This window comes from Melampsora larici-populina, assembly GCF_000204055.1.
Source record: "Melampsora larici-populina 98AG31 unplaced genomic scaffold MELLAscaffold_9, whole genome shotgun sequence".
In the NCBI taxonomy this organism is placed as follows: Eukaryota; Fungi; Basidiomycota; class Pucciniomycetes; order Pucciniales; family Melampsoraceae; genus Melampsora; species Melampsora laricis-populina.
In genome coordinates this window covers 1,259,064-1,282,365 of record NW_006768773.1, presented here as the reverse complement: position 1 = coordinate 1,282,365, position 23,302 = coordinate 1,259,064, and the positions used below count along the sequence as shown (strand labels likewise).

Genomic DNA, 23,302 nt, shown 5'->3' with positions numbered 1-23,302 from the left:
ATCTTGATACTTGATTCTTGAGGTTCGAATGAATTGTAGTGGTCTGTGCTCATGACAACCACTTCGAAGGTCAACAAATTCCGTCGCGAGCTTGCTGAGCGAGGTTAACCGTTACACAATTCTAAAAAACCAAAAACCAAATCCCCCAAACGATTTCTTATTCGGTTTTTGCCCCAAGTCACTTTCACTTCACCCTTCACACTTCACTTCTCAATTTATACTCTTGACCACTCATCCATCCTTCTCAAAAACACTCTGATAACTGTTTCTGAAGAGTGCCATCCAGCTTGGATCTTGGTTATGTACTTTATCATACCATTTTCATGGCCTCTGACAGATTTCAGTACCAAAGATGGATCATTTTCAGATGGGTGCAACTCATACTTTGGATCATAGTCAAATTCAGAATACTCATATATCAGCGACTTTGACTTCCCATGAAGCCTTTTCCAAAAAAGCTTGGTACTTAATCCATAGAAGCCCTCGAAGTCAAATCTAATCATATGTGTACGCTGAACTTGACCTCAAGCTCAACAGCGGACACCTCCTGTTTTGACGAATCCGATGTGGTGGTGTTACGGTCTCCTGTCGTCTTACTCTTGACTGACAAATGTGATGATCTTATTTTTGCACTCTTGAAACATAGACATTGAAGCCAAGGATGGCTCAGGCTGGCCAAATTTTATATGGAAGAGCATATATTACCTAACTCTGCTCCACCTCTCAGAATATGTTCTTTAGTGTCTTTTTCAAAAACCTTGCAATTCGGATTGAGTAACTCATAGACTCATACATCATGATTCCGAAAGATACTACTCGACATTTTTGACCCTCGCAATCCGGACGTGATCATCACAGCCATCTGGAACGCATTTACCAGAATGATCAATGATGATTGGCCAGATTTTAGTGTGAAGATAATTTGTTATTGTGCGGTTCTTAATTGTCTATCTTATAAGACGGTTGACGCTTTGATTGCTTGAAATCTTAAAATGTCAAATTCAGGCACCCAAGAAGCTAGCCTCTGGTATCAAACCAACTGATCTTTTGACTTTCCCTCATCAATAACTTCTTCTTCTTCACGTAAAACCAATCCACTTTACTCAAATTCAACAATTTGCAAGATACCGACTATCTATTACCTTAACCAGCTCCTGATATTTTATCTAAATGTCTTTGTCTAACAATCTGTCTCAGCCTACCTCACAATCCAAACATGATAATGTTCCAGAGACCCTCAAGAGTCCACAATCATGCATAGGTAATTACCCTTGACTGATATTAATATTGACATTTAAAGACTGACCTCAAACTTGCTTCATACAGAAACAAACTCCTTCATAGGTAATTATGGTGGTCAAATATCAAAATAAATATTTGAATAATAGCTAATGATTTTCTGTCTTCTCTCAATCATCACTGGATTTGATATTCCTACATTCTCAGGTCCTGGTGTTTTTCATATGATTAGTTATACGGAAAACGATTTTAGAAGTAACGCAGCAAGAAATTCGATGATCAAGGCGAATGGTCTGTTACAAAAGCTTGAAGAAATGACGTTACAAAAATCTCCTCAGTCTTACAGGCTCCCAGCTTGTCAAAAGAAACCCAGTGTAACGCCCTATTATCGAAAGCCTAAGTTTGTTCGAGCTCGTACACCCGAGGAACCCAGGCGCCACAGGAGCCAAAACAATTGCTCTACGACAGCAGAAAACAAGGATCCTAAGAACGTAGGCAAAGTTAGCAAGTAATGAGCTAACGGTTATCAGCAGGTGAGTCATCTACATGACCCAATTGCTGGCAGGATTCATCAAGCATTCATATGCTTTACTGATCATCTTATCCCTTCTGTTCATTCCCTTTTTCTATGTAGTGACTTTTGAAAAGATGAAATGGATTGGAGTTCACTTTTCATTTTTAATTTTGTAAAACCTGAAGTGTAGTCAAATTTGTATTCTTAATTAAGATTTGTACCAAGAGTGTTGAAGTGTAATAAAAGCTGGGTATGTTATGTACCTCGTCAGATTAGACAAAATCAATTGATTTCTGTCCATCTTACTAACAATGCTGTAAACCATTTCAAGTGATGATACTTCTGATCCTGAAAAGTGTTCAGATCTTATCATGTAGCCCGAGTCATACTTGAGGATGAATCTGACCAGGTTCATCTCTTGAGTCCTCAGGATATCTACTATGTGAGCGACATTTAGTAACATTATCTGCTGAGGAAGATGTGATAGCTAGAGGATACATCTCCTCCGTTGAGAATCCTTCAGTGTCTCAAGTCAACTAAGAGAATCAATGTCATTCCAAGAAAGTATATCTTTTTCAAGACTCACAATGAGAGTGATCATTTACAGTCCGACTCCCACTGCAGTCATCAATTTTAACCACTCTCTATCAAGGAAAATGTTGGTGTCAAGAAAACAAATGCACACAATGATTGCCTCTGTGGTGCACATCAAGATGAAGCTGACCCGTATTTAGCGCAGATTTGTCATGTTTCTAGGAATATGAGATGATCTTGTTTATGAGTTACTTTCCTTTTGACTGGTACAATCTTGACAAGATTATTTTGTTCGGCAACCACTTGAGGTACTACTCAATATCCGCTCCAACGGCTTGAAACCCTTGAGATCCTATTCCTAGGAATGCAGGAGCTGATCATTCTAAGCGCCCTCTAGAATTCTCAAAGACTAATGTTTCCTTTGGTTCTTCCAAACACTTGATGATCTCCAAACAAGCTATTCTGCAAGGAACATGGTATCAGAAAATATCAATTGACTTATTTTATGAGCTATACTTACGGGATACATACAAAGTTAAAACTGGGATTTTTTCCCAGTTTCCCAGTTTTCGTTTTTGGCTGTGTTTGGAACTTTCCCACGTTCTCCCAGTTTCCCAGTTTGCGTTTTTGGCTGTATTTTGAAAACTGGGAACCGGGAAAAAACTCCCAGTTTTAACTTTGTATCCCGTAACTGAATTCGATTTCATATGGTGAGCACGGTTTTGGAAAGAGTTCAAATGATAGTAGAGTTTGTAAAATGGTTTCCAATGTCAATGATTCTGAAAATTGATGGATCTCTAGCTTTTTCTCCAAGGATGTTGGTCTGACTCTTGACACTGGTGATAAATTTTGTTCTGATTGAAAATGAACCTTTTGCTTCCATTTCAAAACTGTTTGAGAAAACAGAAACATCAGTCAAAGAATTGAAACATAAAATTGATATCTTACAATTTTTTTTGGTTTTTCCATTGCTAACCACTCTGTCTCGAAGATCCCTTTCTCAAGAATTTCATGCCAACTCCAAACATTATAGGAAATTGGATGATTGAAAGATTCAAATTCATGATTTTCTTTGCCTTCAATCTGCCTCTTTTTGAAGCTTTGGTTTTAAAGGAATTTCAGGACACCAATTGACAAGCTAGCACCACTTTCATCTTCAATTTCAATTTCACAAATCGATTTTCTTTCTACATACTCATCTTTGAGATTTTTCAACAATTTCAAATTCCCAAAATTGAATGAGTTTGATCTGTATATTTCTCATTTACCTGGACCCCATAGAAGAATGCTCTGTTTAAGGCTCTTGGATGGTTTGTAGAAATTATGTAAATATAATAGAATGAGCTACGAGCAACGGTTTTATTATCAGTGAGTAGAGCCCGCAGGATATCTACGCCGGATAGATGCGAGTAATATTTTTCAGGTTTGGTAGTAAAGATTGATTGGAAGATAGCCGGTTCCAGAGTTGGCGGTGGAGCTGGTTAGGTTGTCGGAGGTGGAAGATCAAAATCGAGGGCTGACGGTCTCTTCGATCTTCTTGAGATTGAAGGTTGATTGATCATTCCTTATGATGCTGCCGTAGTTTGATTGGTATGATGAGTCATAGAGGCACGTCTCGAGTTTGGTCGTGTTTCAGGTTTCGGTCGCGCTCCTGGTTCACATTCGGCTTGCGTTCCCTGTTGATAGAACACCCTCAAGAGCCTTTGCATCTTCAATTTCTTTGAAGGAATGGACATCAAAGGTTTCTGATCAATCGTTCATCGTCCTTGTTCTATGAAAGTTCTCAAGGAGGAATCACTCGAATGTTTTAAAGTTGATCCCTTTAGGAAATTCGATAAGACTTTCGCATTTTGCGATCGAGTTGAAATTCAAGTTAGTCAATGTATTCCTCTACAGGAATGAAAACGTCTGGTAATTTGGAAGCTGAAGCAAGAACATGTACATTCTTGTAATCCCTTTGTCTCAGAAGTTCCAGATTTTTCCTTCAGGTGTCTCGGGAGATGTCGAGTTTCTTGCGATCATTGTTTCTAGACCTCGGCCCGTGCTTTAGTCCTTGCCAAGTGTTGGTTTGCATCGTGAGGTCTTCTTTCCTGGAATCCGCAAGACAATGGAAATGAGAAGACTACCGCGAAGTCTGACATTTGAGAGCAATCAAAAAGGTGAATGCAATCTTTCGCTCCCGAATTCTGATTTGCCTGAGCCATGGTTTGGTTAACGCGCTCACAACGGCTTGATGGCAGTGATCCATACCAATACGAAGAAGCATTCATCATTTGCAACATTCAATACCCAGCATTGGCCTATTGGGTTGCTTGGACTTCTGATCATCAATTCAGGAGGATGAGAAAACTTACCACTGACACCTTTTGCTTTTGATCAATCAATTTCCTCTTGCTTGATAAGCTTGGTGACCATCTTCTTGCCCATGACCACACTGGTATATTTTGCCGTTGTCCCCAAATTCAAAAGACCCCGCAATTCTGACCCAGTAACTCAGAGTCATACATCACGATTCCGAACTAAACCACTCATTATTTTGCCCAACGCTTCAACCTCCCGGGCTTCCCATCACCGCAGGACGTGAACGATCCTCACAGCCATCTATTATAACGTGTTCCCAGAATACTGGATGCTGATTGGTCAGAGTTCAGTGTGATGATGATTATTATTGCGTGGTTCATAATTGTTGATTTTATAAGACGGTTAACGCTTTGATCACTGATAACTATGTGGCATTCAGGCACCCACATAGTTCTCATATAAAGCAATGAATCTTTGAAGTTCCTTCATAGCTCAGACTTCTTCCTCGATCAATCCACTTCCATCACAATTTTCAAAAACAAGCATCTATTGTTTAACCCACTCTCCAATCACTTCAATAACTTTACTCAACATAAAAATGGCTCCATCAAACTTCATCGCCCAGTCTACTAAAGAATCTAACAGTATCAATGTTACTGAGCATATCAAATCTGCACAAGAATATACAGGTAATCACAATCTTTATATATGGACATTAATAATCATACTGACTTTGTATTTTCCCTCATCATACAACCACCACTCATCCTCTAATCTTTTTTTCAAAATATGTGCAGAAAAAAGCCCTCTTCGTCCGGTCAGATTGTCGAAATTCGATGATCAACGCAATACGTCAAAGGTTTCAAGATCGCCAGACGATCACATAACAGAAAAGCTATTGGCATTAAAAATACAACGGCCTGCTCACACCTTACAAAAGCCGACCAGGCAAAGAAAAGTCACCGTCAGCCCTTACCATCGCAAGTCGCCAATCACGCCTCCTCGTACCCCAGAGATATCTAGGAAGATGTTAAGGGTACCCAGAAATCCTACTGCGAAATTTGAAAAGGAGACTATCAATGGGAAAACTACCCAACGCAGTATCTTCCGCATAAACGAGTAAGTCACCTACGAAATGTTATCAAATCTAAGTTGGGTTCCTTCACCGATCAACTCTTTGCTTTCTATCTTTTCCCTTTAGGTGAATGTCTTAAGATGGAGAGATAAAGACTTGATATTTTCTTTTTGATATAAACCTTTTTGTAAACCAGTAGTGTGTCGTCATCTTTGTATCAGTAAAATTTGTACCAAGAGTGTTTTTTGAAGTGCAGTAAAAGCTGGCATATTTTGCTTTTTTGTGTTGGAAAGAACTTGATTAATTTTTGTTTAGCTTATTGATATCGTATCATTCCAAACAAAGAATTGAATTTTGAAATCATCCAAGCAGTTTCAGTAATGAAAAAAAATCTTTCCATCACATCCATGCTCCAAGTTATATGTGCCCACAAGAATGACTTATCCCAATTCTAACATCCAAGTACCCGCTTTACCAGGTAATATCATTAACCACGAGAATAAAGCTCAATTAACTATACCAAAGTCGCGTCAAACAGAACGGAGACTCATTCCAACTACATAGATGGCATCTGCAAAGTCAAATCCCCGTCCGATCTGAAGATCAAAAACAAAAAAGTGTCACGATGCATAAAATGATTGAATCAGTATAGACAAAAAGACTATTCAAGAATTCACTTACTCATGTGAGGACTACATTGCGTCGAGCTCAACTCAAGAACACGAAATCTTCAATCAGAATGTATACCAATGTCATGGACAAAAAATACTTTCAAGGAGCAACAACTCACGCCTTTGCTACACCAACAATTTTGAGCCAGTATATCGTATTGTGCTTCCTTCTCTTCACTCCACGTCTCTACCCACTTCAAATCAGATGCGATCGTGTTATCCGTAATTTTCATCTTCCCTGAAGTGATAAGCTTAGTGACCATTTTCTTCCCCGTCCCTTGTTTTGAAGTGTCTCTAAAGTCAAAAGCCCCTGCAATTCCGACCGAACAACTCATACATCATCATTCCGAAACAAACTACTCAATATTCTGCTCAACGGCTTGAACCCTCGTGATGTTTTTGTTGCAGGACGTGATCGATTCTCACAGCCATCTCATTCCAAAATGCTGGACGATGATTGGTCAGATCGTAGGGTGATGACAATTATTATCGCGTGGTTTGGAGTTGTTGATTTTACAGAACGGTTAACGCTTTGATCGCTGACATTTTCTGGAATTCAGGCACCTGGCAAGCAGCTCTGGTATAAATAACTGACCCTTTTTGGGTTCCCTTTCGAATTCTTCTTCTTCATCCAAAACCATCCCTACACTTTCCACATCTTTAACGTTTTTCAAAAAACACAATTCTCCGGCTTTATCTTAAGACACCAAACAATTTACTCTTATCATTTCGAAAATGTCTACATCTATCGCCACTGAGTCTACCTCCAGTTCTGGCAAAATCACTCTTGAAGAATACAAGCTTTCGCAACAACAGTCAGACCCACGTAATGAAATACAAACTTCTAATACCTTTTATCTACACAAACATCACTAATCTTTGATCATTTTTTTTGTAAATCATTCATAAATAGTAGCTTCATTTTTTCATCCGGTCCACTTTTGTGGCGACGATGACGTAACTGATATCTCGACAGTTTCAAGATCTACAGACGATAGTATATCAGAAAAACTTTCAAAAATGGAACTACAACAATCCAACTCTGGTCGGATCCCGAAAAAACAAAACAAAGTCATCAAGAAACCTTACTCTCGTAAGACGGTAATCACTCCACCTCGTACACCTGAGGTATCTAGAAATCCAAGGAATCGTCCACATGTTAAGACTATTGTGAAATCTGATCAGCAAAAGCCGGTCAACAAAGAAAAGGCTACCCAACCTTGATGTCATACGATTCCCAGCCTATTGCCATCGGGCACAAACGAGTAAGTCAGCTACTCCAATGATGATGATCAAAACTTATAACACCTTCAGAAATGTTTGTTGATCGCTCTTCTTCTTTCACATTCTTCTTCTTCTAGATCTAGGGATGAGGATCTGATGAGTTAAAAATTTCTTTTGGAGTTGAAACCTTTGTAAAACATTTAGTTTGAAGTTAATTTTGTATAAGTAAGAGTTGTACCAAGAGTGTTTGTTGAAGCGTAGTAAGATTTGTCATATCCTTCACGGAATTGAAAGAAATCAATTAGCTCTTTTGTTCAGCTAGCCTCATTGATACGGTATGATTCTGATGAAGAACTACACACCATATGAGTATTTTCAGTAGCTGGTAATCTTTACATGTTATCCAGATTCTATGGACCCAGTAATTTGAATAAACACTCAAGTACTCAGAGAGGAATCCAATTCCAACATCTAGGCAGTTGCTTTGCTAGACATTTTTTACAAGAACAAAAAGTGACCAAGCTTATCTAACTGTTCTCCACTTCTCGTGAAACTTAATCAAACACCAATCCAATCATATACGTCATTCCGAATCAAAACTCACATCCTCACTTCGATTGGCAAACCAGTCATAAAAGAAAAAAGGTAGGATACATAGAAGTTATCCAAAAAAACTCCACAAAATGAATGAAGAAATCTCTAGATGGAAAAAAAATGAAGTTATTCAATAAACACAATCATCACTTCGATACAGCAAGTTTGTCACCAAGGATATAAATGATTCTAATGAGTAAAATAATAAGATAAAAGATCCGAGAAGTCTGTATAACCATTATAAAAAAACCGGTATAGTTTATAAAAATAGAACAAATTATATCATCAGTGTAATTCATCAAGTAAGAAAAAAACAAAGATATAAATATAAATTTGATTTGATAGAAACACGAAGGAAGGTTAGCAAAAAAAACCGTTTCTTGGGTTTAAACACAATGGCATGAGGGAAAATGATTGAAGAAAGGTACATAGGTACACAATTGTGGTAGTCTATGAGAAATTAGCATAGGTTGAAGGATCGAAGGAAAAACTGGATCAGAGTGTTTTGCTTGTGATGGAGCTGGAATGCTTGAGACGAGAAGTCAAAGATATCAAGTTTCTGACGAAGCCTGAGCCGACTAGAGGACAAGCAACTGCGGCATGCTCGAAATATGACCGCTCATGATGCTTTGAGAGATAATCAGAACGCGTTTGACTGAGGGGCGAGGAGAAGCTTAGTCTTCAACAATCTGATCAGGATTGGTAGGATGAACAGGTGAAGTCACTGGGGTCTGATTAGAAGTTGAAGCTCCAGGCATTGACATCGCATTTGAGAAATACCCGGTGGTACGTTTGCCTTCTTGGGCTTCTGCTCCTCGAGCATCAGAAAGATCTCTTGCTTCAATTTCTGTCAATCCACATTTACGACAAACTGCCTATAGTTACACAAAAGATTATACAAAAGAGAAGATTGATCAGAATATGGCCTCGATAATTGGCATGACTAGAGTGAAGATTTTGGTTGAAGGGATTTAAACTCACCTTTCCAGCGTCTTCACCTTGATCTTGACCTTTTGAACAACACATTTGTTCAAACAAAGGGTTCGCAAATGCAGCACCTGATCACATCAAGTACAAATCGAAATAACATTTCAGCATCTTGTTTGTTAAACATAGCTTTGATATAAACAGACAAACCTTCAGACATCAGGCAAGAACAAATCGCATAACACTATTTGGTTTATTGTTGAGAATCGAATCAAAAAAAAAAATCAGATCGTCAGAAGATGTTGGTTTTTCTTCAAATTGTAGGTCTCGAAAGAAATCTAAAGAAAGCTAACTGGAAAGCAGAATATGCAGGTACATCTATCACAACATCCAACTTCCTTTGCGAATCGAAAACTATAAAAAAATCACCGAGATATCAATATAAAGACAAAGACTGCATAAGATAATCAAATTTGACCTACTCATGAGTACTACGTTGCCCAGAGAGAAAGTAAAGGATACAAAAGTTTCAATCAGTTTCAATCAGTTTCAATCTATACCAATGACATCAAGAAAGGCTTTTAAAGATAAACAACTGACCCTCCTTCATCACAAACCATATGAGCCGGAATTTCCTGTTGTGCTTCTTTCTTATTTTTACCCATCGTTTATAAGTATGTTTTAAAATAAGTAAATTCTTGATAATAATAAGTTGATTGAAATAATGAGACTTGAGTTAGATCGAATGAAAACTTCCTCGTAAAATGAAAGAAAGATGAGAAAGTGAAATGGATTGGTGGTCAGAGCACTGATGAAGTGGTTGGTGTCTTGTATCAAATCGGTGGTATGAGCACACCGGCACAGTTTTCAATCAGATTTTATTACATACAAGAATTTCATTAGCAACTCTTTTCTTTTGCTGCGTTCGTGTGATACTGCACAGCCGGGCATCCGGATAACCAAAAAAATCACTGGGCATCGGCGGGTAATAACGCATGTGAAACCACATTCAAGGGAGCCTCAGTTTGATGTGCTTCAACTTGCTTCAATTCTCACGCAGGATTGTTTAACAGCAGCTTTGTTCAGTTGTTTAAAGGCCTTCAAGGTCAAGATGTCATAGTGCTACATGGAAAACAAGCTATGTACTTCTGCTGCTTTCAACTGATACCTTGTAGTACAACACACTGGAAGAAAAATGTTTTTAGCCCCTTCCTGAACTTATGACCTTTAGATACACACTATAAACGATCATAAGTGTTACTTGTACCCAAGAGGAGTCAAAAATCATGAAAAACCTTGAAGCACACATATGTCTACAACTTATACAAAGGACCAACTTCTGAACATGAGATGAATGAGAATCATTCATGGGTTTTGTGTGCAGCCATTACAGACATGATTATTAAAAGAAACTTCCCTGTTCCAAAGATTGAATTCATTTGACTATCAATAATACCAAGATTCTGATTTGATCAAGAGGTGAGAAGAAAGTATGCAGGACTGATATCAAGGATGACCATACTATAACCAAGGAATATCTATATCATAGGTGAGGAAGCAATTTGATTGGATAGTTATAGGATGGAAAATAGAATCAAACAGTTGCATTTTGAGCATGCCAGATAATGCTGATGATGATCTGTGTTGAAGTTACAGGATTTCTATGTAGTCAAACCAATGTAAAGGAATTCACTTACAAGGTAAGGACTCAATCCTTGATATTCAGCACCTCTTGATGACACCTAGAACTGAAAGGCACGCAGGCAAAGCAGATTTCTTCCCCAAATTTCTAATAAAGCTCTTTCAAAAGGCTCAAGAATTTGATTCAATATTTTACTGCGCTATATGAGAGGTCCTCAGACATATTTCAAGCAGATCTATGTGATACTGTCACAGTCTTCTCAAAGATCAACATGGCCACTCTTGGGGACACTGACCATGATCCAGTCAAGTGAACTGTCCCCACTATTTATTGTGGTGGACAACATGTATCAAACATGCACTGTTGTATTGTCAAGTGTGGTTCCTACCTGTTTGCATCTACTTGTATGTCAGTTGGTGAAACCCAGCCAAACAGAGGATGAGAGAGGACAATGAAGTTGAACAAAGTGCAAGGACAGGAGAAGTAGCTCATGACTTTGATCATTTCCTCCAGATGCACAGGCACTACTTCTATATTGGCACTGTTTGATGCATCCTTGCAGCACCTCCCCAGAACAAACAATTCTCACCAAACAACTTGTGCTGCAAAAATGTGGTGTTGTAGCTTCACCATTCCAAGGGGTGAACAGTACATTAAGCCAACACTCCCAGATCTAGAGTGCCAGAGTGGTCTAATGCTGTCCCTTAGAATAAGATAAAATAAGCAAAAAGAATTAGATAACTAAATAAAGTGCCAACTGAAGCCTCAATTGCCCCTAATGGTACATAAATTTGGGCCAAACATTTTTTTTGGAATTTGACAGAAATGCTGCACACTTACTCTGAAGTTCCAATCAATGCCTGCATCATTTTGCAACAAGTACCACAAGTTGCTTTGTACCAAAGAGTTTGACTTTTGAATGATGTATAAGACGAATATTTGTTTATTTCATGTAGGATTAGAGAGCTGGTGACCAGACTTTTCTGAGAAACCAAAACCTTGCTTCCTTTGAAGTGAGGCTCTATTGATGCACCTTTTCTTGGTGTGGCGGTTCAAATATGTAAATCGAGCTCAACTTGAAGAAAATTTTAGCCTACTATCAAAAACTGGGAACATGAATCTAATGGGGGCTCAACAGGAGATCAAGAAATTCTTGAGAACCAAGCACCGGTGGAACCAAGGGCTTTGATAGTTTCCGAATCATTGATGATACAGGTCAGAATTTGTAACATTACAAATCTCCGTATATCGTAAATACACTATCAAGTCGATCACAAAGGGTATCTCATCTTGAAAATGATATGGCCGTTTCTACGACTTATATGGGACATTCGACTTCAAGCATCGAACGCTAAGATTCACAATGGAATCATTTGTCTTTCACCACCTCGCAAACCGGCCATCGACCCGATCGCGATCCAGGTATCGAAGTATGAGTGAACGATTCGATTCTCAATCTTCATCCTTTTGAGGTGGTGGTCCACAAGGCTGTAACATTCGCTACAAATAAAAGAACGAAACATGAACATCATAATGCGAGGGGGTATGATTCGATTGATAAAGATAAACGAATATGTCACAATCGAGATCGTAAACTGACTTCACAAATTTCGAATTTCGTTCGACCTAATGATTCTCCTTCAGCTATAGCTAAATAAGACCATAAAGCTGGATGACCAATGATAGATGCATAAGTATCCCGATGTTGATGTGTTAACCACTCACTAAAACCAATCAAGATGATTTATAATTAGTTAATTATTCCTATGAAAACTGAGAATCGTGAATGGCTAAACTGTTTGGTAAGATCAGCATGTCCTGTTCCAACATAACGTGCATGTAATTGTTCAAGCTGGGTGTTGGCTGTGTATCTGAGTTCCGACTTGAAACAATTAATCAAGTTAGCTTTTGATCTGTCACTTGGTCAGGATATTTAGAATGGGGACAGACTTACCATGATTTGGAATTGGTGAAGCGCACACTAGGCTCATGAGAATCCGCGTCAAGACGTATTTCAGGGAGGCGGCCGCGACGTCCAAGTACCGACTCTTACGGGTACCGGACATTTACTAGAAACTCGGTCCGGAAGGCATGCACTCTGCACTCAAAAAGTCTGCTGTGTGGCAAGGATCAGCAGCTACAACATAACACCAGCAGATATTCTTTGAAAGAAAAAGATCTACTCATGCTCAACATCTTTGTCTTTCAATATCACTGAAAAGCAACTAATATCATTGAATCCATAGTAGAAGTTTTTCTTTTCGATCACATAGTCATCTTATTATGATTATTCAAGAAACCAAAATGCAAATTGTATCATATTAATAATGTATCACTCTTGGCCATTGAATCTCTTGGGTGATGCCATTGTACTCATGAATTTTACACGATATGTTGAGGTCTCGCACGTGTGAGCCCGCTCGATCTTTTGAGACTCAGGGTCTCTATGACTGAGTTGAAAACTATCTTGAGGTGCTAAGCAAATTACCAAAGTCCATCGTCATTGACAAACTGACAAGGTATATCCGGCTTTAAATGGTGCTGGAATTTGACCCATTAGTATTGGGAACATATGTGAATTAGTTAGTTTCAAGAGTGGAATTCACAAAAATATTTACAATTAATAACAGGCTTGCAGCTTGAAATCAGGAATGGATGGTTTTGTGTCGTCACAGTGGCAACTTGCAGCAGGGTCTGAGGGTTTAACCCCCGGGAATTCAGAACCTGGTCGAGGATTTTTTATTTCGCAACTACCTGATATCTCTTGTCATTTTTGACTTCCGTATAGGGCTGCTTTCCGCCGTCAGACATTTGTTGCCCAGCAAGTTTCCTCTCTGTATCTGTAAAATTCTTCCTAATAAAATTCTTCCTAAATAATTTCTGTTTCTCCTCCATTAACTTGATCAAAATACTTCAAAAATTACACTCGATCTTAGACAGCTCGACAACTTTTGCCTATCAAACTTGACCGACTTGGCGTGAAATATGTCTTGGAAGCCAGCAAACCCCCTTTTGTTTCTTGTGCTCGTGTTTCTGCTCGCAGGAGATTTCGGGTTGCACATCTTTGCCGACGCTAATTATATAGAATGTAACGACTCTTGGGAACCAGCAGGGGTGCTGAACAATAATAAAATGCACAGTAGGTTCAACATTTCCCTTCAACCTGTACTTTTTCACTTCTTCAAATCCAATCAATGATTTACATAACATTTTTGAGGACATTGTGAACTGACGGAAATCTTCTAATGGCTTCCCTCCATCAATGTTAACGACCGAAGAGTGCGGTCTCAAGGACTCTAAAGGTGTGACTTCCGCATACTGGTGCGAATCGTGCAACAGGAGTGATAACAAAAAACCCAGTGCGAAATCAACTTTACATTTCGAATGGATGCGCAGATGGATGAGAAACGCTGACCTTGTCGTTCATTGAATTATCTCACAGATGCTGTTGACTGTGTTGGCCCACAAAAGTTGAGCACGCGAGGAGCATTTACTTGCGATGCCGGAATGCACTACAGCTCAATAGGCCACCCGGATCGCCCTATTTGTTGAGTCGATTTTCATTTGATACCTTCAAGCAAAATGCCTCGACTGTCCATCTCGATTCTGTTTACTTTAGACGCCTCCTGATCTTTTGAATGAATGATTCTACTTTCTCAATTCTGCCAATAATAGTATGCATCCATTTCTACCCAGCAGGACACCCAGAAGTCTATACTTGCGCAAGCCGGCAGGTGAACCAGCGTAAGTTTACTTTCAACTGATCATATGTGATCAAGCATTTGGTATCAGACTATACTGACTGCCACTTTCTATGGGATCAAACCTGACAATGTTGGATATGGGATATAGGATGTACTTCGGAATATTGCAAGCTTGTAACCTGATAAAACACAGCATCTGTTTTCATCCTGAAAATGCCCGATTTTTCTCCTTTCTTTTTTCCTTTACTTGATTTGTCAACGGTACCTCATCTTTGTACATCATGAATAGCATCAATTGAACCCCCATATTCTGATTCGCGAACCCTCTACTTGACATCTTATTTGTCTTACATCCTGGGTGTATGTTGTTGAATGGGATTAGCAACAGAAAAGTGGCCAAAAATGCTGGGCCAATGATCAAGTACATGGTACACACTGTGAGGTTGTAACATAAATTCAAACACAGAGGAATATTTTTTATTCAAGTCTAATCTGTTGATCAGAATATGTCATGATTTGGTCAAACCTCATTGATTGGTTGTCATCTAGTAGGCCCAACTCATTATAACTTGTTAAAAGGCTGAATCATGACCTCCCATCAGTCCAGAATATTGAATCACAGCCCCGTTTTGTTATGCTGTAGCACCTGTGGATTAATATTTGCTAGGATATTGGTCATAGCAGGGGAGTTTGATAAGACACTGGAACTGTTTCTGTTTTTTGAGGTGATGGTGGCCACTATATATTTCCAGGGTTCATCATAAATAGATGCTGGTGTTTCAAAGTGGGATCAACCGTGGGTACTGAAATATCTTCACATTGAAAATTTATGAATACAGAAATACTTAAATTCTTTATAACAGACCATAAGAAAAGACAAATAATTTAGTATGAATGGTATTATGCAACACTCATTGTTTTGAACTTATGAATTCAACTGTTAAAAACAGAAAAACAACACAATTTAATGACCACAAAGCTGAATTGGTATCTCACAATAATACTTTGAGATTGTGTGATATACAAAAATGCATTGTTGAGAACATATGAATAGGTGAGTCAAGATAGAAAGGTTGGATCTAGATTAGTGTCCATGAATAACCTCAAAGGATTATGCTTAGTTCCAAGATAAGGACATCAATGACCATTTTAATAAAGGTAATGCATTTCAAGAAGGATTGAGGAAACAATAGATGATATCACCAGTTTCCTTCTTTGTCATACACAAATGCAAGAGGTAGTTTATGAATAGTCTCCCAGGGTTATAATGAGAGGAGGGCTCTTATCACTCAAAGGTCTAGTTGTGTATGATGATTGTTGAATGAGGAAAAGGGAAAGTACAAGTGATGCAATTACATAATGAGTCTGATGTGTGATTTTTGTACAAGACCTTTCACACATTATAAGACCATAACATTATTCACCCTTATAAACTCCACCTTGAAAGTTCTGTGTGCTTTCCCTGGACAGCATTAAAAAACCCAAAGATAAATAGGGAAAATGGGTTGTCCTCTCACTTCCTTCTCTGTCTCCTTTTGTATTTGCTTTCTGCCTCCAAAAATCTGATACTAAATTCATCCAATGAATCTTGACACTTCTTTAAATTTTTCTACGCTTACCATGAATCATCTTCTACACCAAATCCTTTCCAACTAAATCAATTCTCTTTTTTCTTGTTCCTTCTTCTTGAATCTAATATCTCTGACAAGTCATACTTTTTTTCTCCCTCAATGTTGATTGATGGTGGTGTGGGTTGTTGTTGTTGCTCAATAGGATCCAGATGATGCTTCCACAATAAGGAAACATGAAAAAATAGACAAATTCCTTTCAATGATGCAGGTAATTTTGACTCATAAGTAGAATTGACAATTTGTGAAACATTGTCAAAACTTAAAGGACCTATCCATCTGTAGTATAATTTTGGGCTTGGTCTGGTTTTTGGAACATTTTTTGTTTGACCAAACTTGAGTTCCTACTGGCCATGTCAGAGTTTGTTCTATTTGCATGTCATACTTAACCTTCATTGTTTCTTGTGATATATGTAAACAGTATGTCAGTTCTAATTCTACTTCTTTCAGAGTTTTCAATCTTTCTTCTACTATTGAAATACACTGGTCTGATGCTTGAATCTTGTGAAAACTTGGATTGAACCTGTAATTAGCTTTAAAAGGTGAAATACCTGTTGACTTGTGATCATTTTTCTTGTAAGAAAACTCAGCAGTTGATAAGAGACTTTCTCAATCATTTTGTTAATATCCCACAAAGTGGTCCAAGTACTGTTCAATTGCCTTGATAATAGTCTTGTTGTTGTCATGTGTGTTGGTGATTTTTAAAATAGCATTGTCAATGTCAGGTATAACAGCATCATATCTGTCAAGTGTGTCAGTGATTCCTAGGATGTCAAACTCAATCCAGTGTTCAGTGTTATCAAGTTTTGGGATTTGATGTTCAAAAAAGAATCAAAACCATCAAATTCCACTTTGAATGTACTGAGCGTAATGTTTGCAGGCTACAATAGTTCTGACAAAATGTGATGTTCTTGTCACTACTTGCAACCAGATCAGGCCTTCTTGACAACATGTTGGGTTTACCTGCCTTCCTTCCAGGTCTAACCTTTCAAAACAGACCATGGTTTTGGCCTATTATGCTTGTTGACAATTCAATTGCTTAGTCTTCATAAAGCTTTCCAAGTTCCAATGGTTGGTGTACACATTCACTTCTAATCTGTTGGGGTTAACTTGTAGGTAGCAACAACACTCTTTGAAGGCTGCAAGAATTGCCAGCCACTCTTTACCAAATATCTCATAATTCTGTTTGTCTTGGACTAAGGAACAGGATAAATAAGCAACTGTATTTAAGTCACAATTATTGGCACACTTTTGAGACAAAATGGCTGCCAGTGCAGATTGCAAACAATTGCACTCCAGTATAAAACGCTCGTATGGGTTGGCTATCTTCAAGACAGGTGAAGACATAAATGTGGTCTTCAAACTCTTGAAAGCACAATTCCACTTATCAGTTCAATTGCATGGAGTATTGAGTCTTGTGTGGTTGTGCAGTGGCCTGGTAATTTACAAAAAGTGGTCAATGAAGTGCCTGTTAAAATTGAAGAAACCATTAAAATGTTGGAGCTCTGAAATATTACAAGGTGCTGGCCAGTATTTGACATCTTTAACATTGGTTGGATCCATCTTAATCTTGTTCTTTGAGATTAATAAGACTATATATTCAAATTCAGACTTGAAAAACTTAAAAAATTTGAACTTTTTGAGTTTGAGCCAACATTGTTGCTTGGCTAACATGTCCAGGACTCCATCAACTTGCCTCTTGTGATAGACACCTTTCTTGGGGTAAATTATTGTGTGGTCAAGGTATACAGCTAAATCTTGACCAATTTCTTCAACATGTTTATCTTGAATAAATAATTGGAGATAACTGGGAGCTCCAGTGGGACAAAACAGGACCCCAGAAAACTCCCCTTAGCCCTACCAATGTATTTGGTATGATTTGAGTGGTTGAGATTTGGTCATGTTACCCCCCAAACTGGTATGAAAATGGCTTGTTAGTCATTCATCTTACAGATGTGCCTGGTATGATTTTTAAAATCTCATCTTCATACCAATGTTTTTGGCACTAAATGGCACCAAAACATGGCTTTGTAGCCCAGGGATCATTTTTGGTACTGACATGTTACCAACCAACTTGGTATGAAAGCTCCAAAAGTCCGGGATTGTTGGGTATGAAAACTCTCATAATCCAGGTTTTCCGTCGGTTGGTTCAGAGGGAGCTTTCCGGGGTCCTGACAAAACAGCATGGTGAGTGGTGAAAATTGCCCCAGTTTGACAAGATACACAAGTTTATCCATATCATCCTCTGCCACCCTCACATTACCATAGTCTGTGTGTAAGTCCAGTTTTTTAAACATCCCTGTGTCAAGAAATGACCATGAGATCCATTGTGACTGGCAACAGGTATTCATTTTTACCATTTAACACATTCTGTCAAAAAATAGTATCTTTTATCCATTCATTTGTTTTTCAGACCTTGATAAATCAGTAAATTCACATGGTAAAGGTTGTTAGACTATATATTCTTGGTGAGGCAATACAGGAGCAGTGTTGTACAAATCTACAATTCCATATGACATCAATCATTTAAATTTTGGTTGAATTTTAATAACTTCTCAATCAATGGGTGATATCCATTTGACATCCAATTCAAACCATTATCAAGTCTCTAGGATGCACTGGCCTGCCAGTGGGCTCTTTAAGTCAGCCGCAATGTACCCAAAGAGCTCAGGACTTATCCAAAACCTTTTCTCAAAGTAAGCACAAGGGTACAGTGTGTCTTGAAAGTAGTCATGTTTTAAAATGTGGTTGGCAGGAATCCAGTCACAGTCAAGGACTGTGTGCATGTTGGTTGAGGCAAGAATGAGCCAATCCTCTTGTCATAGTTTTTGTATTCCTTTTGGTGAATAATCCTTGATTGCCATTAGATGATTTATGTGACATCCATGTTGCAAATAAAATGAGTATATTTGCACACACAATGCAAAAGATAAAGAGAGTTTGACCCTAGCCTAGTGCCAAGCCACTGGGGACCCAGGCTTTGTAGTGCAGGTTAACAGTTACCTAATACACCTTTAGCTCCAATGACTGTGGGATTTGGTGTTGGATTACTGAACTCTGGCTAAAGATATTCAACTTCAGCTTGATTAACTCCAAATTCAATGCAAACAATTGCGGATGGTCTGAGTGAGAATCAGATTGATAGCCAAAAAAAGGAAAAACACTTCACAATGAAAATATCACAGGCCAAGAAGAAATCACAGACATAAAATCAGGATAGAAAGACCATAAATGAAGGTTATCAATCTCCCATCTTGAAACTAGTAAAAGCAAGCTCTAGGATAGATCTAAAATCTACCCACCCATACACTTTGGCTACCTTTACATTCTACAAAATATAATCTGGCCACACGTCTGGCCTTGCTCCTGGATGTTTTTTGGCTGTAATTTTTGGATTTTCTAAAAGAATTCTGGGCACAAGGCTGGGGACATGCCAGGATCCTACTTTGTATCCCCTGGTTACTAAGCTGCAGTGCTTCTGGATGAGGATTTTAGATCCAATTAGAGGAAGTTTGAACATATGTATCATTCACTTTGAACTGAGAGCAGTGAATTGGATCCAATATGTTGTATTTCATCAGCAAAGTAAACAAAAACCAAGTTTCTCACTATGTAAATACCAAATCAAGATCTCTTTCTTAATGAAACAAGTCTTCCCAACTATCAGACTTATGAACCACGCAATCTTTTTTTACCTTGTTAGTACAAATTTCTAAATATGAAAACCTTCATACATTCTCAAAGACCTTCACTTTTTTAGAAATTTTCATAAGTTCATTGTAACAAAAGAAAAACTTTCACAAGGAGTACAAGTGATTAGTGATGATACATTGTACTAATTTGCAACAAATCTGATCTCAAAAAGTTTATAAAACTTGAGAAATTCTCAAAACTCTATGTCTTCTGTCTTCAGTTTAATTAAATTACATAAGTAATAGAGTTGATGATGATCATTTCACAAATCCAAAGGTACAAAGCCCTTCTGTTTATGAATTCTCAACATAAATAAAAAACAGCCTAGTGAACCAATCAAAAGATCAAGATTTCAAGGAGATTTGGATAATGGATGTCATTGGTGAGATTCTGGCATGGAACTAGAACCCTTGGCCAATACCACTGTCATTGACTTGCAAGGTATTGTAAATTGATCTACAGACCAGGCGACCAGTAGATACACACATGGCCAAAAGGCCTCTGTTTCTGCCCGCGTAGAAAGTAGCCCATACTCTGATGATTTTATGATTTTTAGCTCCCTACAATGTGTGGAGGTGTCACTAGGAAGAGAGAAGTCACTATAAAAGAAGAACTGTAGAGATACTTCATTGGAAAATTGAAGAGAGCTCCAAGAGCACAAGCTACAGGTGATTCAAAAAATGATAAGATTGAATAGGATCGCAACAAAGTTCACTAGATGCACATATATATGATTAAAAAACTAAAAAAAATGAACCAAGATAAGTGACGATATCAAAATTAACACACTGTACTAAGATATACAGTCACATAACACATCAAAGGATGTGGTAAAAAAAAGAATGATGATTCATAGTAGAGTTTTTACTTTAGTAAAAAGAGTTACGTAAGTAATAAATATAAGATCGGATGAGGGAAAAAAAAGACGAATACTTTATGATGATTGAAGATGTAGAATAGAAGATTGAAAACAAAAACAAGAATTCGGTGTTTAGGTGACCATCTTCCAGAATCTGTTATACATATTCCCAAGGAAAGAAAAAAAGATTACGACTGTATCTGGAAATATATGATGATAGTGTAATGATAGTTGTGATGTGATTGAAATTCACGAAGCCCATGCACCGTACCACCTTTTCCATAGACCTTCATTATTAGGTGCTACATTGTCTTCTGATAATGAACGTTTTCGTTTGGTTGAGTTAGAACTCAGTTGGATGGTTGGTAGCATGTTAGGAGGACGAGCGACCAAATACAATCTTGGAAATAGTGCGTTATCAAATGCTTGAAGCTGTAAATTGTAGGCTATTGATTGAATCCAATAAGACAGGTCAGTGACAAAGGCAGGATAACATATGGAATCGGCTGTCAAACTCAACTGTTATGGTGAACGTCATTGAAGATTTGCCAAGATTGATAAAGGCCAGGCTGGTAGTAATAAGTGATCATAGAAGTCTGAGCAGCACATGGGTCTTGAACCTGGATTCTTCCATCTGCTTTGATGGGTTGCATTGTTAATGATCCATTGTTCTCAAATGTATAACGACCATGTTGCCAAAGGACAATCGCCTTTACACAATTTGGCCTCGAACCTGTCAAATAGAGATTCGATGATGATGAATTTGATGTGATTGAAGAATCGAATCTGAATAATCTAGCGCGCGTTGTGGCCACTCACCATTGGATACAAATCTGTATTGAGCTTCCTCCCAGAATCCATCGTTTGTGAAGCTCATTGAGATACCCGCTGTCTTAGGATATGTGAAGGAAAAATTGACTGGATTGGCGAATCCCTATAGGACCGACCGTTCGGGACGAAAGGGCGTATGATTAGTCACAGCAAACGATATCAGAGGAAAGAGTCGGCGGTGAAAGAAAGGGAGACCAAGAGCTAACCGAACCAGTAAGAACAGCTCCACTTCCAGAAGACCAAGTACCAGAGATATCGGTTAAGTTGCTAGTGAAATCATGCTGAGCTGAAACTAATGGGGAATCGGTCGAGCAGGAGAAGAGAAGGACTAAGACATGAAATACGCTGATGAGTGAAAAAGTAGATGAGACTCCGGCTCGTCTTGAAGGTGATGAAGGAAGATTGCTTGAGACCGAAGAGACCATGATGAGTAGAAGGATGTGAATTAAGAAGTTGATTGAGAGTATGTATGGTAGGATGAAGATAGATTTGAGTTGAAGTTGAGTTGACTACCAAATCAGATGATGGGTGTTTGAAGGAAGGAAGATGTCACAAAATACAAAAAACCATCCCTTGGATCAAACATTCTTCACAGCTTCGGTGACACTCTCTATAGCCTATTCAACCCAGCTGCGATTAGCAGTACAGCCTACATGTCACAGGTCAGAAACCTGTGTCACTTGCAATTGAATGATCTGACATGTCATGTGCCTTCAAAGTTCACACAATGACATCGAAAGTGAAAGTGGACATATTTCAGCACAGCTCAGCAGGGTTCCTGGCTTTTTCTAGTGAGCACAGCATATACATAGGCAGCTCTCTCATAGTCACTCAAGGTGACGGGAATAGCCAGGATAAGATCAGTTCACAATTCGAGAGTGCGCCCTGCTTTTCACATAAAGCAAATGACATGTCTACGGGAAGTCGAGCTTAAGAATGGTGATTGGGGAATAGAAGGAATACGTCAGTCTTCATATCCATCTCCTCATTTAATAGCTTGTGCGCAGAATTTGATGCCACAGATGATATGTGTTCACAATGTTTCACCTGGACGTCTTGGACCACAAAGACCTAAGGAAATCTAGATAGGAACCCCACCAAAGACTGCTATTGCCATTGACAGGTTCTAGTATCGCAAAATAGAGATGGAGGAAATCAATCAAATCGCCTGTTGATTGTGGAGGAAGATAGTCTTGTAGGTAAATCACTAAAATGATTTTTGGTATGCGATTATACAGTCAATTCGCGCCAAATCTCTCGAGTATTGCGCTGCTTTGCAAAATCGGTCAAGTCAACGCAGAAAATTCAAACAACCTCAACGTAGCCAAACAAAACAGTCATGCAAGCACCGACAATCTCGAATCCAAGATGTATCCACCGTCACTTGAAGGTTGGACAAAAGGTATGATATATTCCGCACGTGAATGCATTAACGTCACTTACTTCCTTGATTCCTTGGGAGTCAAAACTGGAAGTGATTGGAATTTATAAGGAAGGATAAGTGAGCATAAATTTCATTGCGCTGCTTTCGATACATGTGTATAAGATGGATTTGAAAGTTGATTTTCAATATTTTGTGATTCAGTTTATTATTGATTAGCAATGCGAGATAATCTTGGACGCACAATGGATTGCGTTTAGGATGCCAAGTTTCTCCTTTACTTGATGAAAGATTGAAAATTTCAACAAATAGATATGACAGTGTAAGGAAGTCGACGAGGCATTCCTATCGAAATCTTTCTGAGATACTAAATCGTACATAAAGCTCAGGCAAGTCGCGTACAAAACCTTACTTTGAAGGTCATACTTTAAAAATGTTGATTCCACGGTTGAGGAAGGTTCGGACTGGTTCAAGACTAGGGCTAC

The 23,302-nt window shown here is 38.4% G+C and overlaps 7 protein-coding genes across 7 annotated transcripts; 4 read left to right on the top strand and 3 right to left on the bottom strand.

Moving 5' to 3' along the window:
• Positions 1 to 1,391: 1,391 nt before the first annotated feature.
• On the top strand, positions 1,392 to 1,751 carry MELLADRAFT_104429 (uncharacterized protein; the record flags this gene model as incomplete). Its single annotated transcript, XM_007407545.1, has 1 exon — positions 1,392 to 1,751. One exon carries the CDS (start codon positions 1,392 to 1,394, stop codon positions 1,749 to 1,751), a length of 360 nt encoding a protein of 119 aa, XP_007407607.1.
• A 3,435-nt stretch (positions 1,752 to 5,186) lies between these two features.
• Positions 5,187 to 5,887, top strand: MELLADRAFT_104428 (uncharacterized protein; the record flags this gene model as incomplete). The annotated part of the gene is made up of 3 exons (XM_007407546.1): positions 5,187 to 5,277; positions 5,386 to 5,707; positions 5,863 to 5,887. The coding sequence occupies 3 exons, from the start codon at positions 5,187 to 5,189 to the stop codon at positions 5,885 to 5,887; spliced, it is 438 nt and encodes a 145-aa protein (XP_007407608.1).
• A 1,182-nt stretch (positions 5,888 to 7,069) lies between these two features.
• On the top strand, positions 7,070 to 7,558 carry MELLADRAFT_104427 (uncharacterized protein; the record flags this gene model as incomplete). The annotated part of the gene is made up of 2 exons (XM_007407547.1): positions 7,070 to 7,160; positions 7,248 to 7,558. The coding sequence occupies 2 exons, from the start codon at positions 7,070 to 7,072 to the stop codon at positions 7,556 to 7,558; spliced, it is 402 nt and encodes a 133-aa protein (XP_007407609.1).
• Positions 7,559 to 8,114: 556 nt separating this feature from the next.
• On the bottom strand, positions 8,115 to 9,910 carry MELLADRAFT_71302 (uncharacterized protein; the record flags this gene model as incomplete). Its single annotated transcript, XM_007407428.1, has 5 exons — positions 8,115 to 9,027; positions 9,134 to 9,210; positions 9,290 to 9,323; positions 9,433 to 9,502; positions 9,680 to 9,910. 5 exons carry the CDS (start codon positions 9,742 to 9,744, stop codon positions 8,827 to 8,829), a joined length of 447 nt encoding a protein of 148 aa, XP_007407490.1.
• Positions 9,911 to 12,173: 2,263 nt separating this feature from the next.
• MELLADRAFT_96400 (uncharacterized protein) lies at positions 12,174 to 12,678 on the bottom strand (the record flags this gene model as incomplete). Its single annotated transcript, XM_007407427.1, has 4 exons — positions 12,174 to 12,221; positions 12,322 to 12,445; positions 12,518 to 12,603; positions 12,676 to 12,678. 4 exons carry the CDS (start codon positions 12,676 to 12,678, stop codon positions 12,174 to 12,176), a joined length of 261 nt encoding a protein of 86 aa, XP_007407489.1.
• A 1,028-nt stretch (positions 12,679 to 13,706) lies between these two features.
• On the top strand, positions 13,707 to 14,608 carry MELLADRAFT_123860 (uncharacterized protein; the record flags this gene model as incomplete). The annotated part of the gene is made up of 5 exons (XM_007407548.1): positions 13,707 to 13,860; positions 14,000 to 14,080; positions 14,164 to 14,268; positions 14,397 to 14,465; positions 14,574 to 14,608. The coding sequence occupies 5 exons, from the start codon at positions 13,707 to 13,709 to the stop codon at positions 14,606 to 14,608; spliced, it is 444 nt and encodes a 147-aa protein (XP_007407610.1).
• A 5,528-nt stretch (positions 14,609 to 20,136) lies between these two features.
• On the bottom strand, positions 20,137 to 21,969 carry MELLADRAFT_42674 (uncharacterized protein; the record flags this gene model as incomplete). Its single annotated transcript, XM_007407426.1, has 4 exons — positions 20,137 to 21,051; positions 21,126 to 21,338; positions 21,425 to 21,539; positions 21,643 to 21,969. The coding sequence occupies 4 exons, from the start codon at positions 21,859 to 21,861 to the stop codon at positions 20,855 to 20,857; spliced, it is 744 nt and encodes a 247-aa protein (XP_007407488.1).
• Between the last annotated feature and the right edge of the window lie 1,333 nt (positions 21,970 to 23,302).